Raw genomic sequence first — 22502 nt, forward strand, 5'->3', positions numbered from 1 at the left:
GGACAGTATGCATTGATGGGGTCACGTTCGAAGTAATTAACTAGTATTCCACCAACGGCCAGACTTGCTGCTCGTGGCATTCAAAGCTTGCCTGAAGGAGGAGGCACAAGGTTCGCGCTGATCAAAAAAAGGGAAAGAGGACGCTGAGCTGCCGTCCGCATACACACCACTCTGTATGGTAAACACGACCGGGAAAGTGCTTGAGAAGCCCAACAGGAGTAGGCTCTCTGAAGCAATCCGTGCTACCGGGCATCCCCTGGACCCTCTACCCCAAGACAGTTCGGGTTCAGAACAGGAAGGTCCACGGTGGATACTGTTATGAAGATCGTTGATACGGTTCATCGAACTGAGACACACACCCGTCGATTTAAACGCCTGGTGCCCTTGTAAGGCTTGTTGTCAGAAATGTTTTCAATTTCTTAAGACAGACTGATATGCTAGACACATTAAAAAATTATTTCCACGTGATAAGCAGGAATTATTCGAGAGACCGCTTTCTGCTTTATGAGACCATGGAGGGCCAGAGGAAGAGGAGGTTATGTAGATGATGTTGCGGCGCTTGTTGCCGGACGCAGATGGATGAATACTCATGGTTTCAGCCTTGCGCTGGAAAAAAATTAAAGTAGTAATCTTGACCAGAAAGAGAATCTGAACCCTGCGTCCGATATCGATCGACCAGTTGATTATCGAGCCAAAAGTATTGGCTAAATACTTTAGTTTAACGCTTGAATTGAAGATAAGTTTTTTCAAGAAAATCAAAGTAGAAGCGGACAAACTTGCAGCTGGAATCTCGACTAATGGCGAACGTTGGGAGCCCTATTAGCCCCCGCCATAGAGCAGTGGTCTCCTGGTATGTGTTAATACATTTGGCAAGCAATTGGGGCAGCATTGGGAGTAGCGCCTGTGTTACTCATCGCGGAAGTCATCCCCGTTGTCCTCCTTGCTAAGGAACGTAAAACCATCTATAGTCCGTGAAGAATGCCAAAGCACACAAACCGAATGACAGCTCTCTTGCTAAAATGAGTCGAGAGGGAAATAGACTCGAGATCCGTAGCTGAATCGAAAACATGGTCAAATTTATTATTTCTTTACCCAACTTCTAAGTGGGCATGGCGGTTTAGGGTCTTAGCTGCACAAGATTGGAAAGACACGATTGTGTGCTCTGGAATAGAATGACGCCGATCTCTTGTGGAAGATGGGATAAGTATCGTCAGCAACATTTTGCAGGCACAGGCTCTCTCCCGATAACATTGTCAGAGAAATGCTGAGAAGCACTGGCAGATGGGGTCGTGTTGCGCATTACGTTCGGGTTCTATTTGCTGTAAAGAAAATTGAACTCGATCAGTGGAAGGACCGAATGGCAAGGGATTCCTTGAACTGACAACTCCGTTCTTCCTCTCTCCTCCTGTTGGTGAAAGAAATTCCCTGACTTGAAGGCTCCCTAAGCCGGAAGAGTGGGAGGGCGAACTCGAAATAAACTGTCAAACGGTTCCAGGCTAGTTCTCTGATGACGGGTAGATATTTAGCTGATAATCCGACGTTGTACCGGTGTGAGAGTCCGTTGTCAACCTACCCTATTGCAAAAAAACATGGCTGTGGATGTGAAGCATATTGTATTTAAATTACGCATATTGTATTTAAATTGCGCACCCAGTAATATTATAAACTGTTGCAGACAGGCGCTTAACACTTGAACTTCACAATATTGTGAAATTCATGCTGGAGTCAGTGCAGGCTAAAAACCAAGCTAAAAAGGTGTTGAGAACTCTTCATGAACAGCTTAGGTAGAAGAAAAATTCGGAACAAACCAAAAAAAGAAGGGAACCTCAACGAACGAACCCAGATTGCTGATCCAGCCTAATGTTTTAAAGCAGCCCCGCAGGGAGAGTGAAAGGAGAAGGAAATGGTTTTAATAAGTAAGAAGAAGTTCCACTCCCCAACGATGAAAACAAAGCTAGACTGACAATGAACCATTTTTAATGAAGTTTTGTTTTACACGAAACGGTCAAGGTTGAATTTTCTACTTCATCCCCCGTCTAATTGTTTCAAATAATTCAATCGCTAGAAACACAGCAAGAACACTCTTTGGGATGGAAAGTTTATGGAGGAGGAAGGGCGAGTTTCCTCCATTTAAAAGCCTATGAAAACTCGCGACGGTCACCCCTCCCCCCTTCTTGAAAAGCATGGATCACTTAAAGTGAGGGTGTTGGAATTTTCAGAGAGGTTCGAGATAATATGTAAAATAAAAAAAAACTCCCTCCTTTCTAATCTCGTCAAAGAATTGTAGCCGTCACCTTGTCCTAAAGAGCGACGGCGTCTCAAAAATTTGACCGACGTAATTTTTGAACGGAGTTAGAGAGGAGCACCTTCTTCTTCGTCTGCCATATCCATCTTCTCTCCTTAACGGAATAGGGAAATTAAAGTTTGACTATGATGGTATAAAACACCCAGTTAGAGGTACCTCAACCCTTTAAAGAGGGGGGGATGGCTACCGCGAGCTTTCATCGAGGTTGAAGAGATAGTCTCCCCCCCATCTATTCCAAATCCCTTACGCGGATGGGGTTGACAATGAAACTTTTACAAATAAAACCCTAACAAGTCGTCAGTTATGAAAAATTTTGTGTATATACATATTTAGATTATTCAAATCAAAGTTATAATTTCATTCTATGCACGTACATAAGTTGCAGTAAGTTTACATGGAACAAACATAATAACTTTGTTGAAGACAATAGGATTTATAGCATATATCACAACTTTTATCATCCTAGGATGGACTTAATCGGTTGAAAATAAAATTACAACATATAATAATATACTATGTATTACTAACTTCATTTGGCAGGTATCAAAATAACGGCTATTTTGCTGCCAAAATGTACAGGCATTATCATGATTGTTTTTCAAATTTTACAAATTTATTAATGAGAGGGCAGTTACTGCAAATGACCTCTTGATTCAAGTTACCCCTTTCTAACGACCTCACTTGATTCCCCCCCCCCCCCACAGTCCTCTGCAACTGACGTCAAAACTATGTAAAACTCTACATCCAGTACAGCACAGCTTGATTCCCCCCCCCCCCCCCACAGTCCTCTGCAACTGATGTCAAAACTATGTAAAACTTTACATCCAGTACAACACAGACGAAAGTATTCATACGATCCAGCAGCAGACGTTTCGTGTCCAGCACGGAGCATGTCTGACAAGGCATTGAAGAAGCCAAGAACACTCGTCTTCCGCCTTGAATTTTATGCTGAACAGAGGTTAAGTGCTAGACACGCTAGCTGCTGGATCGTATGAATACTTTTGTTTGTGCTGTGATGGACACCAAACGCCTGCTTCTGGTTCGTATGAATACTCTCATAGTAAATGTGTGGAATAATTCTTTTGTATCCGATGCGTTCAGTGCACGACGCGCTTGCTGCTGGATCGTATGAATAGAGCTCAACATCTGTTTCGCAAAGTTCTATTCGATGCTTTTCATTTGATATGCCACTTGTCTGTATTCACTGAATAAAATGCACGCTTCCTTTTTTCACATACAGGAACCTTCTTAAAGTCAACATAGATCGATGGCATTTATTGCATGCACTTGATAAATAGATCGCACATAAATACGAAATCAACGGAGCCTCGAAACCCACACAATGTACTGGTGGGTGGCCAGAAAATAACCAGACTCAAGTTATTACCAGCATTTATTTTGCTTATATCTACTCGTTTTACGAGCATGATTATAACCCAAATAAATCAATCAATCAATGAATAAGTATCTGGTTTTAGTGTAATTATCTGTGTTAATTACCCCCACGGTAACTACTATTGCAACATAGCATGGGAGAAAATATCACGTTGAAAGAATCGCCTTCTATCTGAATTCTATTGCAACTAATACTTGAAATAATTGGAGTTCTTTCCGAGAATTGAAGGAAAACATTAAAAAATCCATCACAATGCCATAACTGTTCAGCAACTTCCATTTACGATTGAATTTCAAATTGTTTTTTTCATAAAATGGTATTTCCCTGGAATGGCTTTCACTAGTTTAACTTGTTATTTGGAATCATGATGAAGTTGACTATCGCAGTATGGCCGAATAAGTTATGGAAAATTCTGAGGTCACTAGTTTTGATCAGAATCACAATTTGGCAATGAGAATGAAATATCTATTAGCCCTTTTTTATCTAAAAATATGTCTAGGCATTGATTTAGAATTTCTAATTATAGTATTTAGTATAAAAAGAAAAGTCATCTAAAGCGCATTTTTAGAAAAATAGGGTCAGATAAACAAATCGAGGTTTGGCTAACTATTCATGTCTTTCAACTGCTCACATGTATCACGTCACTTTCAGGATTAGGTTAACGCTTACCTTGAAATTCTTCGAACTATATAACTTCCGGTTGTTTGCCACAATCAAATCCTTCACAATCGGGGATTCTTTTTAAAAAAAACGCGGTTTGTGATTTTAAAAAGCCACTGGAACACTTATTTTTATAATTCGCGTTAACACTGAATTTCCATCAAATGACATCAAAACATATCAAAACTGACCAAAACCAAATGCTAATTCACGTCACTTGTTCCAAAAATCCTGCTCTTTACAAACGAATAAAACCAAACGAGTATGTTAATTTCACTCATTTATCAAGAAAACCAACAATTGGGCAATATCGCGAATATCTTCAGATTCTGGGCTACGGGATGACATTAACTTTTAGATACATATAAAAAACTTTAATTAAGCAAGCCCGTCGACATGGCAAGGAGACGGAGGAAGAGCAGCCTGGCTAGAGTGCGGCTAGCCTTTTGCACGATTGATACCTTCGCAATAATCGGTTCAGATCAAACTGAACTGCGGCAGAAATGAACTGGCTAAAAGTAAGCTCGAGCTTAAACTAAAAATCCAATCCGTTCACTAGATACTCGTATCTCTTATTTACCAGATTGCTTTAGTTTTTCTTCTTGCAATCCGAATACCAGCCCCCCAGCTTGCTCTGTGGCTTCTCTGTTACCACTTCTACCCAAAGTGTCTTCACAATAGAAGTCAGTCTGGAGCGGAATCAGTCGACGGTTAGATCGGTAAATAATATTTCAATAGATTTGACGAATAACCATCGAATTGATGTTTCTGATAAAGGTTACAACAAAAAACATGCTACCATTGTTATCGTTGTTTGATTAAAGGTAAGCCGCTGTCATACATAGAAAAGTACAATCGATCATTTATTGTTTCTCACCTAATTTACTATAATCTGCACTGATAACCGATAGCCAAGGAGCGAGTAATTGGAATTTCTACTTACTTCTTCCACAGAGCAACATATGCCACACCTGATAAGTACTACAGGAAGCATGGTTAACAAATAATTAGCGATAACTTATGTATACTCAGTCTGTGCTAATTGAATCTAATCGTAACCGTCACTGTTGATTCATGCATCTGTTGATCTACCATCGTCGATCTTTAGTATTACATTTATTAATTGGAACTTAAATACTTGCCCTTTCACTGATAAGTGCCAACGAGGACTCAAATTGGTATACGGAAATTTATGCCAACCAAAGACCGTATTGAGAGTTCCACATCTTAGTTGAATAACATATTCTAGATAGCCCTAATCAACCACCACAAAATCTAAAAGTATTTATCTATATTTACATCAATTAATTGCTGACCTCATGAGGTACAAAGGGAGACAAAAAATTCCAATTTGTAGGAAGCTGTCTTTTTTATCTGAAGCAAGAAAAGACCCAAAAACATCTATTGCAAAAAACAGATGAAGAAGAAATATTTTGCAGTGAAGAGCTAGAGTTCTAGTAACAATTTTGGTTGTTCTGGTTACTTCTCACTATCACAGGCATCTTGAATATATGTGCGGTTGTAGTTATAATAAATCTTTATTTTTATAATTTATAATTAATTATTTTATTCAAAAAATATATCTTAAACTAGACTTCGTTGGCTGTTCTTCTTCCACTCCTCACGTTGGCTTTGAAAAAATAGTTGTCGAGAAATTGTTTTTCAAAGTCATGGCCGACTCTTTCCAGAGCGCTCACCACGTAAATTGATCGCTCATATCGGTCATATTTTTATCAGCAAAAGTGAAGCCGAACAAATCCTAAATGTAGAATGTATAGCAATTGCGTCCATTCTTCATAGGTTGTTTCCTTCTTTAAAACCAGCAACTCTTTTTCTTCTTCGTAGCGACAATCCTCCTGTTCCTCAATGGTAGTACCAGCCGAACCTGACGCTTCGTGAACGCTTTGCTGGAACGTGCCCCGCTTCGGCGAATGGTATTAGTATCGACAAGGAAGCCCATTCGCTCCCGCCACGGACATCGAGCTTATAGGAGTGTGCCCGTCGCACCAGGACTTTAAAGGAACCATCATATGATGCTTTCGGGAAACGTCCACCCTAATGAGGACCCGCGAACATGTGTCGACATGTCAGACGCAGCATGCCGGGCAGGGAACCGCAGATCCCCGCATAGCATCCCCGCGGGGCTGGCCGCGAATACCTCTCGGTAGGCTGTGCGAAGGCCGAGGAGGGCGAAAGAGAAGAATTGCGACAACGATGGATCGCCGCAGGACATTATGGCCGCTCCCGGCGTCCAGTGCCAACGCAGCCCAATGGGATGTTAAATCCCATTGGGCTGCGAAGCTTGCTAAACTCCGAGAAAAGTGCAGACTCAAATTATATTCCCTGATGATTACGACTTCGAAAGCGCCGGATCCACTATCGACAGAGGGGCTGGGCACATGATTCTACAGTAACATCAGTCAGAGGTATTGCTTAAGGGGGTCATCCCGTGTGTCGGATCCGCGGAATCGAATCTTTTTTTGCATTAATTGTATCTAGATATAGTGTAGAATATATGCGAAAAGTGATTTTTTTATATTCGGAGTCGTTCGAACATTATAGTGTTAAACACGTAATAACTCATATGCCAGATTTATGTCGATCACCGTAATAAAGCGCGTATTTATCGGTCCGAATGACGTTCGAACGACTTCGCTAAAACGACAAGAATTGAAGCCAAGGCTGTACATGTATTTCATCAAGAAACCTAAGGTTTATGGACTAGATGTCGCAGATTAATGGTCAGTTAAGATTTTATGCTAAAAATCAAATTCTACTTTTTAAATGCGTTTTTCTCGAAACTCGAAAATCTGCTGCCACCATAGCCCAAAATCTATCCAACGAAATTCTTTGAAATTTTCACAACTTATTCAGAACATATTTCTACAGTCCGCAAACTATTCATTTGGTAGTTTTTTTTATTCATTGAAGAAACCTTGAAAAAACACCGATTCACAAAAAAAAGTTTAACGAGGCACCAAAAATTTACCTTTCAATATTTTTTAATAATCCTAATTTGCGGACTGTAGTTAAGTCTGCACGTTAAAATGCCGTTTACTTTTTTTTCTTTACGATGATTGTAGCGCCGTCTAGCGTGGCAGCAGAAAAATACCTTTTTTTGGAGATGGTTGTATAAATTGCTCTCTATTTCAAGAATGAACTGTGCGGGCTGGAAAAACTACTATGAACGCTCAAGATATTAACAAATCTATGGCGAAAAATTGATATTTGTACCTTTATCCAGTTCTTCACAAAAAATTCCTAAAAAAGCAAAAAATTGCCGGGATGACCCCCTTAAGCCCACCACGTAAGCACGTCGATGATTGTGAGGCAAATTTGTAACCATGCAAGTCACGCGAAGGGCCAATAATGGTATGGAAGTGCTTGGTCGGCCGTGCTTGTTGATTCTACACCCCTGGCACGGGATGCACTGTCTGGTTCAAGAGTTTACATCCTTGTTCATGGACAGCTAGAAGTATTTTCCGGTGATTAACTGGTTCGCTGTGCTGATGCCTGGGTGTGTTAGATCGTGTACTGCGTGAAACACTCCAATGGGGAATAAACGGTCTAGGTCTCTTTTCCCAGATCTCGCACAATAATTAGGAGTTTGAACGAAAGATGGGAAAATCCTCAAACTTGTATTTGGAGTTTATCCTCAGACTCTTAAGTTCTGCGTCGTTCTCCTGCGTTTCGCCAATTGCCGTATAATCGACCGTGCAGAGATACGTGGCAAAGCCTCTTTCAATGAAGTTGTCTTTCCAGACACGTGTTGAATGTCGGATTTGAACTGGCTGATGAAGCTCAATTGAAGAAGGCAGCGTGGAGTCCCTTGGTCGGGCTTTTGTTTAAGCTTGAATATAAGGGGCTTGTGGTCCGGGAACAGAGTGAACGGATTGTCCTCAAGAGAAAAACGGAAGAATTTCATGGAGGCACGTGGTAAGTAGATCACGATTGTAGGCGCTGTAGTTACGTTGAGCTGAGTTTAATTGCTTAGAAAAGAAGCTGACGAATCAGCAGTTGCTTGACGGTTTCAAACGCGGCGAAGGGCTCTGTAGACCATTCAACTACGCAAGAGTCTTTTGTTTTTGGGCCCAGTAAGCGTTAAAGATCGCTTGATGGTCGGCGGCCTGGGACACGTAACGATGGTAAAAGTTTAGTATGCCCAAGAACAATCGCAAATCCTTCACCGCGGTCGACAGGGAGAATTTTTCGATCGCTTCAACCTTATCTAGGCCTGGTTGAACTCCATCAGGAGTAATAATAAGGCTAAGAAGTTACACCTGCTTTTGTAAAAATTTGCATTTTTCAACATTTAGAATAAGTCCGGCCGTTGAAAAATGCACTCGAGGTGGCCCAAATGTTCAAATTCGAAAGATGGGGCGACCAACGCATGCATGCATACGAAACAGAAGTCTAAATTTCGTAGAACAGAGTGAATGAATTTCTGTAATGTCTGCGCTGAATTGCACAGGTCAAATATCATCTTGGTGAACTCGAAGAGTCCGAAAGGTTTCGATATGTCTAAGCGAGCTACAGGAATTTAATGATACACCTTACCCAGATCCAAGGTCGTGAAAATACGGCAGTTTGTCGATGAATGCGCGAGGTCATAGATGAGTGGAATATGGTATTGATCGGGATTGATTTGTCCGAACATTCAGACGCCTGTAATCTCCGCAAGGTCACCATTGGGCTTGGAGTGGTAAGGAAAAACAGCCATTGGATGGATATGTTTCATGAGATCTTCAAGCTCTTTCTTTGCAACATCCAGCTTCTGGGGTGATAGAGGTCGCACCTTTGAGAAGATAGGGGGTCGATAATGTTGATATCGTACTTAACCGACTGGGAAAAACTACTTTTAGCAGTGATGTTGCAGTATTTTCGGAGAAGTGTGCGAATGCAAAAGTCGGCAATATCCTCGAAAACAATTGAAAAAGTGTCGCTTGCGCAGGTGGAAATTTTCCCTGACGAGTTCAACGAGGTTGTAGGGTATATTAAGGCTTTATTCTGTAGGTCCAGGTGACACAGGAAGTCTGCGCCTAGAATTGGGGTGTTGATATCCACCAAAACGAATCGCCACGAAAACATTCGGCGTAATCCGAGACTCACGTCCACCTACCTGTAGCCGTAAGTACGGATTGGAGATGGAGAGATTAATGTGTTTGGACAGCATACGGGGAAAATCGACACCTCCGCGCTTGCATCGACGAGTTTTTATGTTGAAAGTGCATACACTGGTACATTTAGTAGCTTTCCAAATTAATATGCTCCAAATTTACGGTGGTACCAGCAAATTGTCAAGCCCGCTGAGGGCCCCGAGATGTGGCCACCCGGACGCCCATTTCGGTAAGCAAACCGCAACCTTGACTGCGATCGAAATCACAGTCGCTGTCAGCTTCGAAACTGCGGCCGAAAGTAAAGCTACCATTTTTTTTATATATTCGACCTCTTACTGTGTGGCCTCCGATACTTCCACGCCCACAGAGCGCGCGTACACCTCGTGGATTTTGTCGACGGTGGCGCACAGCACATCCAATGACCCCGAGTTCACGCAGGCATAGATTCCACATGTGCTCTCCGGAAGTCGCTACATCCAGATGGGCTTTAACAGCTCTGAGTCGACCTTACGGGGTGGATGGGGCCCGTAATGCTATCGTAAAATCAAACTTGTGGATAGAGTTTGGTTTCGCTTGGGTCAGTTTGCAAGCTGCCGATCGGCACTAGATATGTCGATACTAGAATGAGTGATTTTGTATGTAAGCCATTGTGTTGAATGGAACTCCTTCTTTCCAATGAAGACGGTAAACAAGATTATAAAACAGGAATAACGCAATCAGATTACGGTAGCGAGGGTGCTCAGAATGCTCACTTTCTCCAACTTGAGCGGCAATTCCAACGATATAAGCTGGACATTCTGGGCCTAACCGAAGTAAAGTGATGGTAATCTGGAGAGTCATCCTCTCCCTCTTACCACAATAATGGCAATGTGCGTTTGTACTCTGGGAAGCCAAGTGGTAGCAGGCGCAAATTCGGTGTCGGATTGTTTGTGCGGGCTATCGCAAGGCTCGCTCTCTTGACCTGCCAGCCGATTTCAGACAGACTTCTAACTGCAAGATTCCAGTCCAGGTTAAGGATCATCACAATTGTACAATGCTTGGAGGCTTCCTATATAATGGAAAAGGATGCTTTATACCAGCAATTACATCCAATTCAGGGGAGGCTATAATGGTGGGAAGTTCATGAATTTCTGCAGCTTCCACCATCTCATCATGGATGGCACATTATGTGAGCACAGACATCGTATGAGCAACCAGATCGGCCACTTCACGATCAGCAGTAGATTTAGGAGTTGTCTCCTGGATGTACGTCCTTGCAGGGTTGTGGTGCTGCGACCCTCCCTCCCGCCTCCAAGTACAATATCAACTGCTTGTATGATCCAAGTGTCGTTCGACAGTGGGAAAGCTATTTTGCTGATCGGACGGCAGATACACTAAGTAGCCCGCCTGAGTATATCGATGAACATTGGGTTGCCATCAAAAATGCTCTTTTCCCAGGCGCTACGCAGGTCGTTGGACACGTCCCGAAGGGGTATCACAAGATCTGACTGACAGCGAAATCCTGGAAACAGACTGATGAAATAAAGGGGTTGAGGCCCTATTGACCGCTGTGAGTGATGGCAGACGTGATGTGCTCGAGCTCCGATACCGAACGAAATCCCGGAAAGTTCAACGTAGCGTGCGACGTGGAAAAATGGGGTTTGTTGATCAAGGAAGCAGAAGATGCCGCAGAACGCAATGGTTTCTGAAAAGTATACCATATTACGGAAGAGCTTGCATGTCGTCCCAAATCTTTCGACGGTCTTGTGAAGAGGTGAAAAGAATACTTCACCACAGTTCTTAACCGCATCACATCCGGCGAGGTTCCTCCTCTTATGGATGAAATGGCGAGTCATCGTAACATGCGAATACGAACTATTCCTCCAAACAGAAAAGAAACCATTTCGACCACCAATGCACTCAAACGAATCATCTGCAGTTACTGCAGATGATTCGTTTGATTCATTGCTGCTGTTTCCACTCGTACAGAAATCTTGGGAATCCGAGACTTTTGCCAGAGAGTACAAGAATGGGATGATCGTTAAGATTCCAAAAAAGGGCACCAGTTTTGAGTGTGACAATTGGAGGAGTTTCAAAGCAAAATAATCCTGCAACGCATCAAAGAACATCTCGAAAGCTGAATCGACAGAGAACAGGAATCATCACACATGAAGCAAATGACAAACGAAAACATATGCGAGCATCGGTCTTCTCGGAACGTTCGTCGTTAAACCCAGGCGAGAGAAGATAAAATGGAAAGACCTTCCCGACGGACCTTTATGTAAACAAATAAACAACAATATTTAAAACACATGAATCATAGAGAAAAGTGTTCTGTATATCTTCTCTATAGGCTCATTAGTTATAAGATAACAATAAATAATAAGGTCATAGGGAAAGATATTTTGTATATTTCCGCTATAAACTTGTTATACACAAGAGAAGGTTAGGATTATAGAATGACCTCCTTCGAGAAACACACGGCTAATATTGTACTTTTAACCGGCTTATCGATATTAGAATTAGTTATTAGAGTAGAAAATAAGGAATTAGTTGTAGTATTACCACCCTCTACAGTAAAATAATAAAAAAAAACATTATAACAAGTAAAACCGTCTTGTTATCTTTAACTCAGGCTAATTCCCGCTCTGGATCCTTCTGCATTAACTACAGCCTACGGATCACTCCGAGACAGAGCGCGGCGTTTAGATATTCGCTGCACCTCCTCTTCATCGATTTCGAGGAAGCTTTCATTAGCGTGAACAGGGAGTGTATCTGAAGTACTCTACGTAAAAGGGGCACTAATAAGAAAATAATAGCTATTAAAAACTAGAAAGAAAGATGACTAAAGCTTTCATCCAGGGCAAAGGCAACTCATTGGAAGCTACATCACCTTCGCCCTGAAAGCAGCGTAACCGAAAGTGGCAAAAGGTGGAAGTTGCTCCTTTTTATATAATCACAAACCATGACAAGGATGTGAACTATATCAAATTTAAAACCGCCAGTTCTTTAATCCCAAGTCAGGCTGAAGTTAAATATTTTGTTTGGTATATGAGGGATCCTGAGTCCACTTTCAGTCATGTTGCTCCAAAGGCAGAGATGGGGCAACGTCTGATGTGTTGCCTCTTCACTGGACGAAACCGATAATCATCTTTCCTTCGATTTTTTGAAAACTTGAGTGTTATGTCCAAAAAAGTGAAAATAAGTTGCCCTCGATCTGATGCCGTCCAACATAACGACGAAATCTATGAGCGATACCATGATTGTCAGGTTGTGGATAAAATCCGGCTGAATAGGTTACGGTGGGCGGGTCACTTAATCCGTATGGATGAGAATGATCCAGCCCGGAAAGTCTATAAGGGCAATATCTATGGTTGAAAAAGAAGACGAGGCAGACCCTGCCTGACATGGAGTGATGGCGTAGGTCAGGACAACAGACAGCTTTTAGGGATATCGAATTGGTGAACCGCAGCGCAAAACCGGGATGTCTGGAGTTCCTCATTAAGGCGGGCCTAGACCGGATACCGGTTGTTGCGCCGTTGATGATGATGAAAGCTGAGTCCGCCAGGATTGCATCCTGTCACCGATATTATTTCTTTTTGTTATCGGTGACGTTCTTCATGCTTCTTTGTCGGAAAGAAGTGCATGAAAGTCCTGGGGGTTTAACGTGAGTACCTGCCGTGTAGGCATAATCCCACGGTCGTCTTCGGACACGGATTGATTTTGGGACCACAATCAGAGCCATGCAAGCACAGCGGTACTGGTTTATACTGAGTGCAGGCTCAGCATTCATACCAGTGGATGCGAGGCCTATGTAACACCTCTGCCGCAACTAAGGGGTACGGCACTCGAGTTGCACAGCGCAACTCCACGCTTGAGCTTCGAGGAGCTCTGCCTGCGATGTAGGCATAACCACAACCACCATGAAACTCCCACTAGGGGGCCAACCACAAATAACCGGGCCGAGAACACATCCTCTAGGAATTCTCCTGGAGCATATGATCTCCGAGGGCCGTCTCGGTTCCCATGGTACCAGATATCCTCAGGTGAGGCTTCGTGACCAAAGCCACTTCAGATAAGTCCCTTGCAGACTCGAATCTGATCGCCCTCCTCGAGTACGTGGGCGGAAGGATGTGCAAGAATTCAATGGACTATGACGTCTTTCCTCAAACACTTCGACTGCACTAAAGACATCTTGCTCTCTCACCGGGTCATGGACCTTGGCCAAATGGCTTTGATCTTGAAAAGAGATTCAGTTAGAGTTGAACTGAAGTTAAGAAAAAAAGGGGCAACAATTCCATTGCTAGCTACGCCAATCAGTGGAATCCACTCTCCCAAGACGATGGTGTCGACCCAAAGGAGCTTGGCGCAAAACACTAGAGTAGGAGTGCGGGAGTCTCGGAAAGTTGTGAAGGGAGTTGTAGCCTATTTCGGATAACCACGAGCAATGGCGCGTAGTGTAGTGTGGTTGACACGCTAAACCCCACCAATGGGTGAATGACAGAAGAGAGATAAGGGTAAAAGGTAGAAAGTTCTAAAAAGTAACGGGCAGCCAGGCGACAATAAAGCTTTTAGCAACACCCACGCCCGTCCCTACTACATCAAAACAAGGATTTAATGAGCCACCTGTCGTGAAAGTAAGGAAGACAGTAAGGAAGCCGAGACTGGAAGCAATACATAGTCGAATGCCCCCAACAACCGAATACAAGGTAACTCGCTTCAACATATGCAGCAGTATTGGAAACGCATAACACAATAATTTTCCGCCGCACAATGTATTCAGTGAGCAACCCTATCTAAGCATTAGTTACTACACTAAACCCCTTTTACAAACACATCCTTCAAATAAACGATGTCACATGAAAACCTTATCAACTCAATGAAAATTACGTAAATTAGACTGAATAGCATTCGTCATACTCAAAATTGATATTGAAAAAGATGCAAAAGTGTAATCAGATCACGGCTCCACAAAACAACGTAATCTCGTGTTCCAACCTTAGTAAAAATTAATTAGCTTACGATAATTTTTATGGCTCCCCATTGATCGTCTAATTGATTTCCCACCAGCTGTCGTACACCCGTAAATATAATATATATTAGTGACCGATAATTTGTGACAGCCATTTCAGCCATTTTATGGAGCTGACGAAAGGTGATAACCGTTTAAACCTGGAAAGCAGCCATACATATAAATGGGTACTTATCACTTCAATGCTGGATAGATTTAGAAACATTGTGCTTCGAGTGTTTATCCCAATTATTGCCGAGAATATCTGCTAATGATGTTGATTATTCGAAAGCATTACGATACAAATAATAAAATATTTCATTGATATTTTCCCTCACCACACTATTACCAAGATTAGAGGCTCCTAGATAGGCCACAAATTGGTATTCAAGGTTGACCAAAATATAGTTGATTACTGATAAGTCGCAAACAATACCCGATGATTACTGATTAATTGACATATTCAGATACATTGCATCGTCGTGAGTCAGCACCACCCGACGCCATGGTTTTAAAATCCTAGACTTTGTTACTCACATGTAAAACGATTAAAGATACCTGGTCATTTGCGTCAATGGAAATGCCAAACTGCCAAGTACTCATGCAAACATGTCGTCAAGGTACCCTTCGTCTCTTCAATCTGGAATATTTTGTCAGAATGATTTACCATTGCCATCACTAAGTCCTGAATTCGTTTTCTCGCAACATGCTTACCTGCCTTTTTGTATAAATGAGCTAATTTAGAGAAGCCACACCGTTTCAGATTTATGTCAAATGCACCGACTTTTCTGAATATGAAGTCTTGTCGCTGACGGATCGCTTCGTCTTCTAGCTTTAAGGCAACGAATTCGATTTTAATCTTATTACAATTTTGATGTACAATAATTTATGAATTTCAATTCAAACTATTATTTTGATCCGAAGAGCGGAAACGAGATATTTTGACTGTTGTTTGATAATTAAAACAATGACAAATTTGAGGAACAAATTGTTTATTGTTTTCTGCTATGATAGGAGATAGCGTATTCCAAACGATATCAATTTAAACACTTGAAACGTGAAGAACAATGCAACATAAAGTGAACAATTAGACTTTGAGTCGATTTCAATTCAATTGAACATTTATAGAACAAAGATATCAATCAGTTAGAAACGGTCATTCGGAGCAACTGGCTTTCTTAAATGAACATTTTGAGCGGCCCGCGGTATTGTCGTGCACCCAACACATGAATGCAAGGTGTCGTGTATGAAAATATCACAATCGTTGCAATAATACTGCGAGCAAGCTTGACACTGGTAAATTTTCTTATCAACATTGCTAAACACCTTCTGGCATGCATAGCAAATTTCCGCCTGCCCGCTGAAGTCAATCTCTTCGAAATGTTGAACGGGAAAGAGATGATGATACGAACGAGCTAAATGTGGAGCCGACACTAATGTTAACCCGCACGATATGCACTCAACAGGTAATTCGCAATATTTACTCAAACATTGGGGGCAGTGATATCCCCCGGCGGTAAGTTTACTGGGATCATCAGTACTGTCGATGTGACACATGCACATTGTGTGCGGGGGATCTTTGCCGTCTTCCGATTGACCGTGTGGGAAACCCATTTTTATCAAAGAGTTCTCCTGCGATTGAGCTGCCGGCGGTGGATCGACATGTTGCAAAAGTTGGTCCTTGTAGTGAGCGTCGTCCAACACAGCACCATATATTCCACCCGTTTGTTGAGTAAGGTAACGGCACACACGAATCTCTGCTGATAAACTGACGACAGAACAACGAATTCCTTCGGACTTTAAAGCCTGAAATGTTCATATATTAAATATCAAATTCAATGGACACAAAACCAATGGCTTACCTCAACAGTAAGAGTCAAGTCAATAGGATCGCAAGTCGTTAGACTTCCCATTATAATTAGGATCTCACGACTTGCATGGGACGGAACGAGTTTTAAACTTTTCATAGCCAGCTCCAGTCCGTTTTGCAGTGATGGCTCGCCCGTTAAATTAATTTTCATTAAACTGCAAATCAAACACGTCAGAAACAACTGGATCAGATCAATATCATTCGATAACCTACTTTTGAACTGCTTTCATATGTCTTCTTGAATTTCCAGCCAAATCTGTGATGACTTCTGCACGTTTACTTTTCAGTGCTATTAACCCAAGTTGGCTGATAGGATTTTGATCGAAAAACTCATCGATAAAAAGCTCTAGAAGCTAAGAAAATCAAAATAGCTGTTCGATTCTTGTTTACGTTAGATTGAAAAGTAATAAATTTACCTTCATAGTACATAAAAGACGCGTGGGCTTTAAATCAGGTACGCTCATAGACTCCGAACAATCGATAATGATTTGCAAATGCCGCATCATACCTAGACGGCTATGCCCAGTCTTTTGTGATTGGCGTTTCCTTTTCGCCTTCTGGATGATTTCGGCGATAGCATTGTCCAATAATCCATCGTCATCTTCCTTTATCGCTTCCCTATATTAACCAATAAATCGGAGCTAGGTTATACGAAATTATCTCTCCATTTGTTGTCCTTAAATTAAACTTGCGAATAATAAACCCAAAAACATTTCTTAGTTGAAGATTATTCGATATGACTGTTATGGACCCCCCCGAAAGAATTAAGCGTTAGCCACGCCTACATGCTATCTCAACTCTTCATAGCTCTTCCCGACAAGCCCATATGCTTTGCATTTTTTACATCCCACACCATTCAGCCTGCGGCTCGGTTATAGCAATCAGATACCATCTTTATATTCAAGGTGTTTGAAAAACACATTGATATCATTCAAACAAGACAGAACGTCATTGATCAAAATGAAAAAATCCCGACCGCACAAAAAACCTTGTGAAACTCTATTTTAAAATTCGAATTCCTCTGAGATTTCACTTCGATACAGCTAAAGCGCAATCATATTTCATTTTGATAAAAGCCACTAATTTGCCCAGAATGCCAAGATTGCGCAGATAACTCCAAGTACATTATGTATTGATGCTATCGAAACCGTTCTCGCAATCAATAAAAAGCAGATAAATCAGGCATAAAAATTACGCACATTGTTCCACTATGAACCGTAAAATGTAAATGTGCAGTGCAGCAGAATGCAGATGGGAACCAAAATGCATATCGATTGAACTTTCGAGGTGTGATGGGTCCGCGTATCATTTTAGTTGGTGTCCCCGCAGTAATAGCATATGAGTTAGTTAGTATTCTTGCAGCCGCCGTAGTATGAGCATACAGACTGCTCCTCCAAACCGATGGAAAATCATCTCGGTCTTCAATGCACGATCTTTCCGCGGAACTATTCATAGCAGCGCCTGCAATCTCCTGTAAGGAGTGGCCAGACCTCGAATCAGATACGCCCCCAGGTGGCGGATAAGGAGATACCTTCTCCGCCTCTCCTCTTTTCACGTTGTGCATGGGCTCAACTCTGGGGCGTGAACTAAAATGAAACCTGCTGTTGTCGGCTTTGACCCGACATAGGCGAACGGCTATGCACTCTGCGCTTGCGAGGCAAGTTTAGAAATATAAGACTCATAAACGTTCACGCCCCTACAGAGGAGACTGCAGAGTCGGAGAAGGATACCTTCTACGAGGCAGTAGAGTGAACCCTCGAAGCCTGTCCCAGATATGATATCAAAATCATACTTGGGGATTTTAACAGCCAAGTAGGGAAGGAGGCAGTATTCAGGCGATACGTTGGCTTCCATAGCTTACACGAAAGAACAAATGATAACGGACTGCGGATTATTCAATTAGCAGGGTCACACGAAATGGTTGTTGGAAGTACCTGGTTTGCGCAAAAAAACGGTCTACAAACATACGTGACCCTCTCCAGACGGGACCACCTTCAACCAAATTTACCACGTGCTGATCAAACGCCGCCACCTCTCAGCCTTGATGAATGTCAGAACATATAGGGGGGCCAATATAGACTCGGATCACTATCTCGTTGGCATGGTGCTCCGAGCTCGAATAACAATACCACCTAGAATCCCCTCTGACAATCAGGTGAGAGTGAACACTGAAGCCATCCACAACACAACCCTCCGTGACACCTATAAGAGGGAAATGGATGCCGCAATAACCGCAGTCAACAGAGGACCTGGAGATGAAGCATCAACAAATGATCTTCACAATCACCACAATCTTCACAATCACCACCAACCGACATACTTGGCCCCAGCCGCAAAAGGAGTCGGAACGGCTGGTTTGACGATGAATGTAACGTAGCAACGGAACGGAAGAATGCCGCATACCGAGTAATGTTGAATTCTCAAGGAACGCGGGCACGCGCAGAGACTTATCACGAACTCCGTCGAGCGGAGAAGCGACTTCACAGACGGAAAAAGGAAGCCTGGGAGAACCAACAAGTCTGTGAACTAGAAAAGTACAGGGAGCAACCGCACCAGGCGCGCAAGTTTTACCAACAAGTCAGCAGGATGAAGCCTTATACACCTCGATGCTCATCCTGCCGAGACAAAGAGGGAAACCTGATTTCCGACAGAATGGGCATATTAGAGCCATGGGTTGAGTACTTTGATGAGTTACTGAACAACCAGAACATCGGCGAGTTGGAGATCCCGCCAACTGAAGACGACGGACAAATACTGCCACCACCAAGTTTGGGAGAAACAGTCTGTGCAATTCATCGGCTAAAAAATCATAAGTCGCCAGGAGCCGATGGAATTACAGCCGAATTGGTTAAATATGGAGGCGACCAATTACACCAAGTGGTTCATCAACTTGTGCTCAAGGTATAGGACAGCGAATCAATGCCTGACGATTGGCAACGAGGCATTATCTGTCTCATAAATAAGAAGGGAGATATCACATAGTACAGCAATTATAGAGGTATCACGTTGCTGAGTACGATCTATAAGATTTTCTCCTCTATCTTGCTAGGCCGGATAGCCCCATGCCCCCAGAACATTATTGGCCCCTACGAAAGAGGCTTCACTCCAGGCAAATCAGGAACAGATCAGATTTCCCTCTGCGGCAAGCAATGAAAAAACTGTTAGAATATCGACATCAGTTGCACCATCTTTTAATCGACTTTAAAGCCGCCTATGATAGCATAGCCAAACTGTACACGGCCATGGGAGAATTCGGTATTCCGACGAAATTAATAAGACTGGCTAGGGTGACCCTGACCAATGTGCAAGGCCAGAGAAAAGCAGCAGGATCACTCTCAAGACCATTCGACATCAATAACGGTCTACGACAAAGTGATGCCCTATCTGGCGTCCTCTTTAACCTGGCCTTCGAGAAAGTGATCCGTGATGCTGAGGTAAATGTAAGAGGTACGATCCTCTTCAAGTTCACCCAACTACTGGCCTATGCTGACGATATCGACATCACGGGAAGAACCACCCGAGACGTACAAACTGCCTTCATCCAGATCGAGCAGGCCGCGCGAGATCTTGGGCTGCACATCAATGAAGGCAAGACAAAATATATGGTGGTAACGTCAGCACCAAAAACCAACCAACTAACAACATCGAACGGCACTGGTCAAACGGAAAGAATACAGATAGGAGACTACAACTTTGAGACCATTGATCATTTATTCTATCACCGCTCGAAACGTGTCACCACAGGGTCAAAGCTTTTAGTGTACAAGACAATGATCTTGCCAGTCCTTATGTATTCCTCGGAGACTTGGGTTTTTAGCAAGAAAAATTGCGAACCCTTGGTAGCGTTCGAGAGAAGAATCCTCTGAAGAATTTTTGGTCCCCTACATGAAGATGGACGATTCCGTCGCCCACATAACGACGAAATCTATGAGCGATACAATTACGTGGTGTGTGATGGTGTGGATAAACTCCGGCTCAATAGGCTACGGTGGGCGGGTCACTTAATCAGTATGGATGACGATGATCCCACCCGAAAAGTCTATAAGGACAATATCTTTGGTAGAAAAAGAAGACGAGGCGAACTCTGCTTGAGATGGAACGATGGCGTAGACCAGGATGCCAGGCAGCTTTGCGCCGTTGATGATGATGAAGAACCCCGGCCCACATCTCGCCGAAAAGCTAGCATTTGGATTAGGTCCAGCATTATTTATTATCTCGCGCAGTCAGTGTTTCCGACAGGCAAACCTGCTTGGGGAGTTCGGTTGGTTGACAGCCTTGGTAACCGTGTTAGTGCCAAGCTGATGAGACGTTGGACTCTTATCGTAACAGAGTTGGCGCCCACGTGAGGCCGAGTTGTTACGTACGTAACATATCGGGGTCCGAGCGCGTCACGCACGCCATCACTCGCAGCGGTCAATAGAACCTATAAGCTCTTCCGTTTATCGATCCGCTTCTAGAATTCCACAGTAGGCCAGATCTTAGAACGCTCCTTCGGGATGTGGCCGACGATCTTTGTAGCACTCGAGAAAAATTCTCGATATTCTCATGGATATTCTCAGGTGGGTTACTCGGTATATCTGCTACCCAATCAGTAAGATAGCTCTTCCACTGTCGAGTGACAGCTGGATCATATAAGCAGATGTTGAACTTGGGGGGTCACAGGTCTCCAACCCTGCAAGAAATGACGGACGCAACACGCAAGCGAACTAAGCGATAGCTTCGGAAGCTATCGCGTAGCTTTAGAGAGTACAAAAGCAGAGTGCCGCAAGAAGTAGAGGACTACTCTCCAAAGTCCTACCATCTTATTTCGCTTAAGCCCAAAATGTCCAGCTTATATCGTTGGAATTCCCGTTCAAGTTGAAGAAAGCGAGCTCGCTACCGTCGCCGAGCAGCGTACGATGATTCCAGAAGCCAATAATAGTCCGTTTTCGATAGCCAAATGTCATTGCCGTGAGATCAGTCCCTATCGGAGGAATTGTTCCAAGTTTCGGTAACAATAAAGTTTCAAAATTTGCAGGTGCACAAATTCCTTTCCCTTTTAGTCGCCTCTTACGACAAGCAGGGAAGGCTGAATGTATTCTTAAGCCCCACCTCACAGAACTATATACCTAAATATCACCCCTTAAGGGAAGACATGAAGAATTCTACGAAAAATGTTTATCTCCTACAAAAGAATATGCTATTCGGTTGCCTTCACTACGGAAAACTCTATGAGCGACATCTCGGCCGTTTAGTTGAAAGAAATCAAATTCAATAGACTGCATTGGGTATGTCATCCAATCCATTTAGGTGAAGATGATCCAGTTAAGAAAGTATAGGAGCAATATCTATGGAAAAAAGGGAAAACTTGGTCGAATCTGCCCCACATTGAGAGGTCAAGATGACAAGCAGTTGTTATCGTGTTACGTGTATCGAATTAGCGGACCTCGGCGCAAAGCCAAACTGTTTGCAGCTTCTTTCTAGCACAGGCTTACATTGAATACCAGCTGGTAGGCCACTGCTGGTGAGGAAGCCGAGGTGTCCTGCCCGTCAATTGTTTCTCGAGTTCCATTATGAACCGATTCAGTGCCAAAACGGTAAGTTTGCCACACAACGAGGAATAAACGAATTTCCAGAACAAAACTCTTTATGTGCATTCCCATCCCCGTAATAATTAAAGAAACCATTAACTTCAGACGCAAAATTTGAGAACAGGAAGCAATTTCAAAACAAATTTCGGATTTGCAAAATTGGAACTTTTGGAGGTCCTTGGTAGTTTTTGGCTCGATTTATAGAGTTTTTTCAGTTGATATGCTTGAGAATCTATTCAGCTCTATTAGACTTTTCGTATCATCATTATAAACAAACATTTATTCATATGGAACTAAACGGAGTAATCACTTGTTTACAGAAGGTTAAAAACAAGCAACATATGCCGGGTCGATTAAGGTTATCTACTTTCAAATTCACTTTCCTCATTAACTAATCAAATTACCAAGTCTTCTCGTAGCCGGTCTCCCAGCGATATTCCTTTGGATCCTCCTCATCAACCATTTTCGTTGAAAAATCGCCTCAAGTTAACACAATTCCGTCCTCGCCAACTTTGTACACAATCTTTTGTCAAAACTATGTCACGAATCAAACTATTCCACCACAGACGTCATAAACAACCCCTAAATTTTAGG

General features: G+C 42.7%; 2 protein-coding genes across 4 annotated transcripts in view; both read right to left on the reverse strand.

Annotated features, from left to right (window-relative positions):
• The window catches only part of LOC119650090 (cationic amino acid transporter 3), a 102177-nt gene extending 86857 nt beyond the window's left edge, over positions 1-15320 (reverse strand). The window contains exons 1-2 of one of the 3 annotated variants that reach the window (XM_038052601.1): positions 15183-15320; positions 15027-15108 (exon numbers count right to left, since the gene is read on the reverse strand). The gene's annotated coding sequence lies outside the window, so the exon portion shown is untranslated. Of the gene's footprint in view, positions 1-4370; positions 5042-15026; positions 15109-15182 lie in introns of those variants that run through there. The other 2 variants (XM_038052600.1, XM_038052605.1) reach the window with 2 other exon arrangements.
• A 123-nt stretch (positions 15321-15443) lies between these two features.
• On the reverse strand, positions 15444-22463 carry LOC119650091 (general transcription factor IIH subunit 2). Its single transcript, XM_038052606.1, has 5 exons — positions 22313-22463; positions 16755-16956; positions 16552-16691; positions 16331-16493; positions 15444-16274 (listed from the first exon to the last, which is right to left on the reverse strand). The coding sequence occupies exons 1-5, from the start codon at positions 22369-22371 to the stop codon at positions 15615-15617; spliced, it is 1224 nt and encodes a 407-aa protein (XP_037908534.1). The 5' UTR covers positions 22372-22463; the 3' UTR covers positions 15444-15614.
• Between the last annotated feature and the right edge of the window lie 39 nt (positions 22464-22502).

The sequence above is a fragment of the Hermetia illucens genome, chromosome 2 (genome assembly GCF_905115235.1).
Source record: "Hermetia illucens chromosome 2, iHerIll2.2.curated.20191125, whole genome shotgun sequence".
Classification (NCBI taxonomy): domain Eukaryota; kingdom Metazoa; phylum Arthropoda; class Insecta; order Diptera; family Stratiomyidae; genus Hermetia; species Hermetia illucens.

Coding starts and splice junctions, on each gene's coding strand:
- LOC119650091 (XM_038052606.1), bottom strand. CDS start 22,371: ATGGTTGATGAGGAGGATCCAAAGGAATATCGCTGGGAGACCGGCTAC. Junction 16,957..22,312: donor ACCGGCTACGAGAAGACTTG/GTAATTTGATTA, acceptor TGGTTAATATAG/GGAAGCGATAAAGGAAGATG. Junction 16,494..16,551: donor CATATGAAAGCAGTTCAAAA/GTAGGTTATCGA, acceptor TTTGATTTGCAG/TTTAATGAAAATTAATTTAA.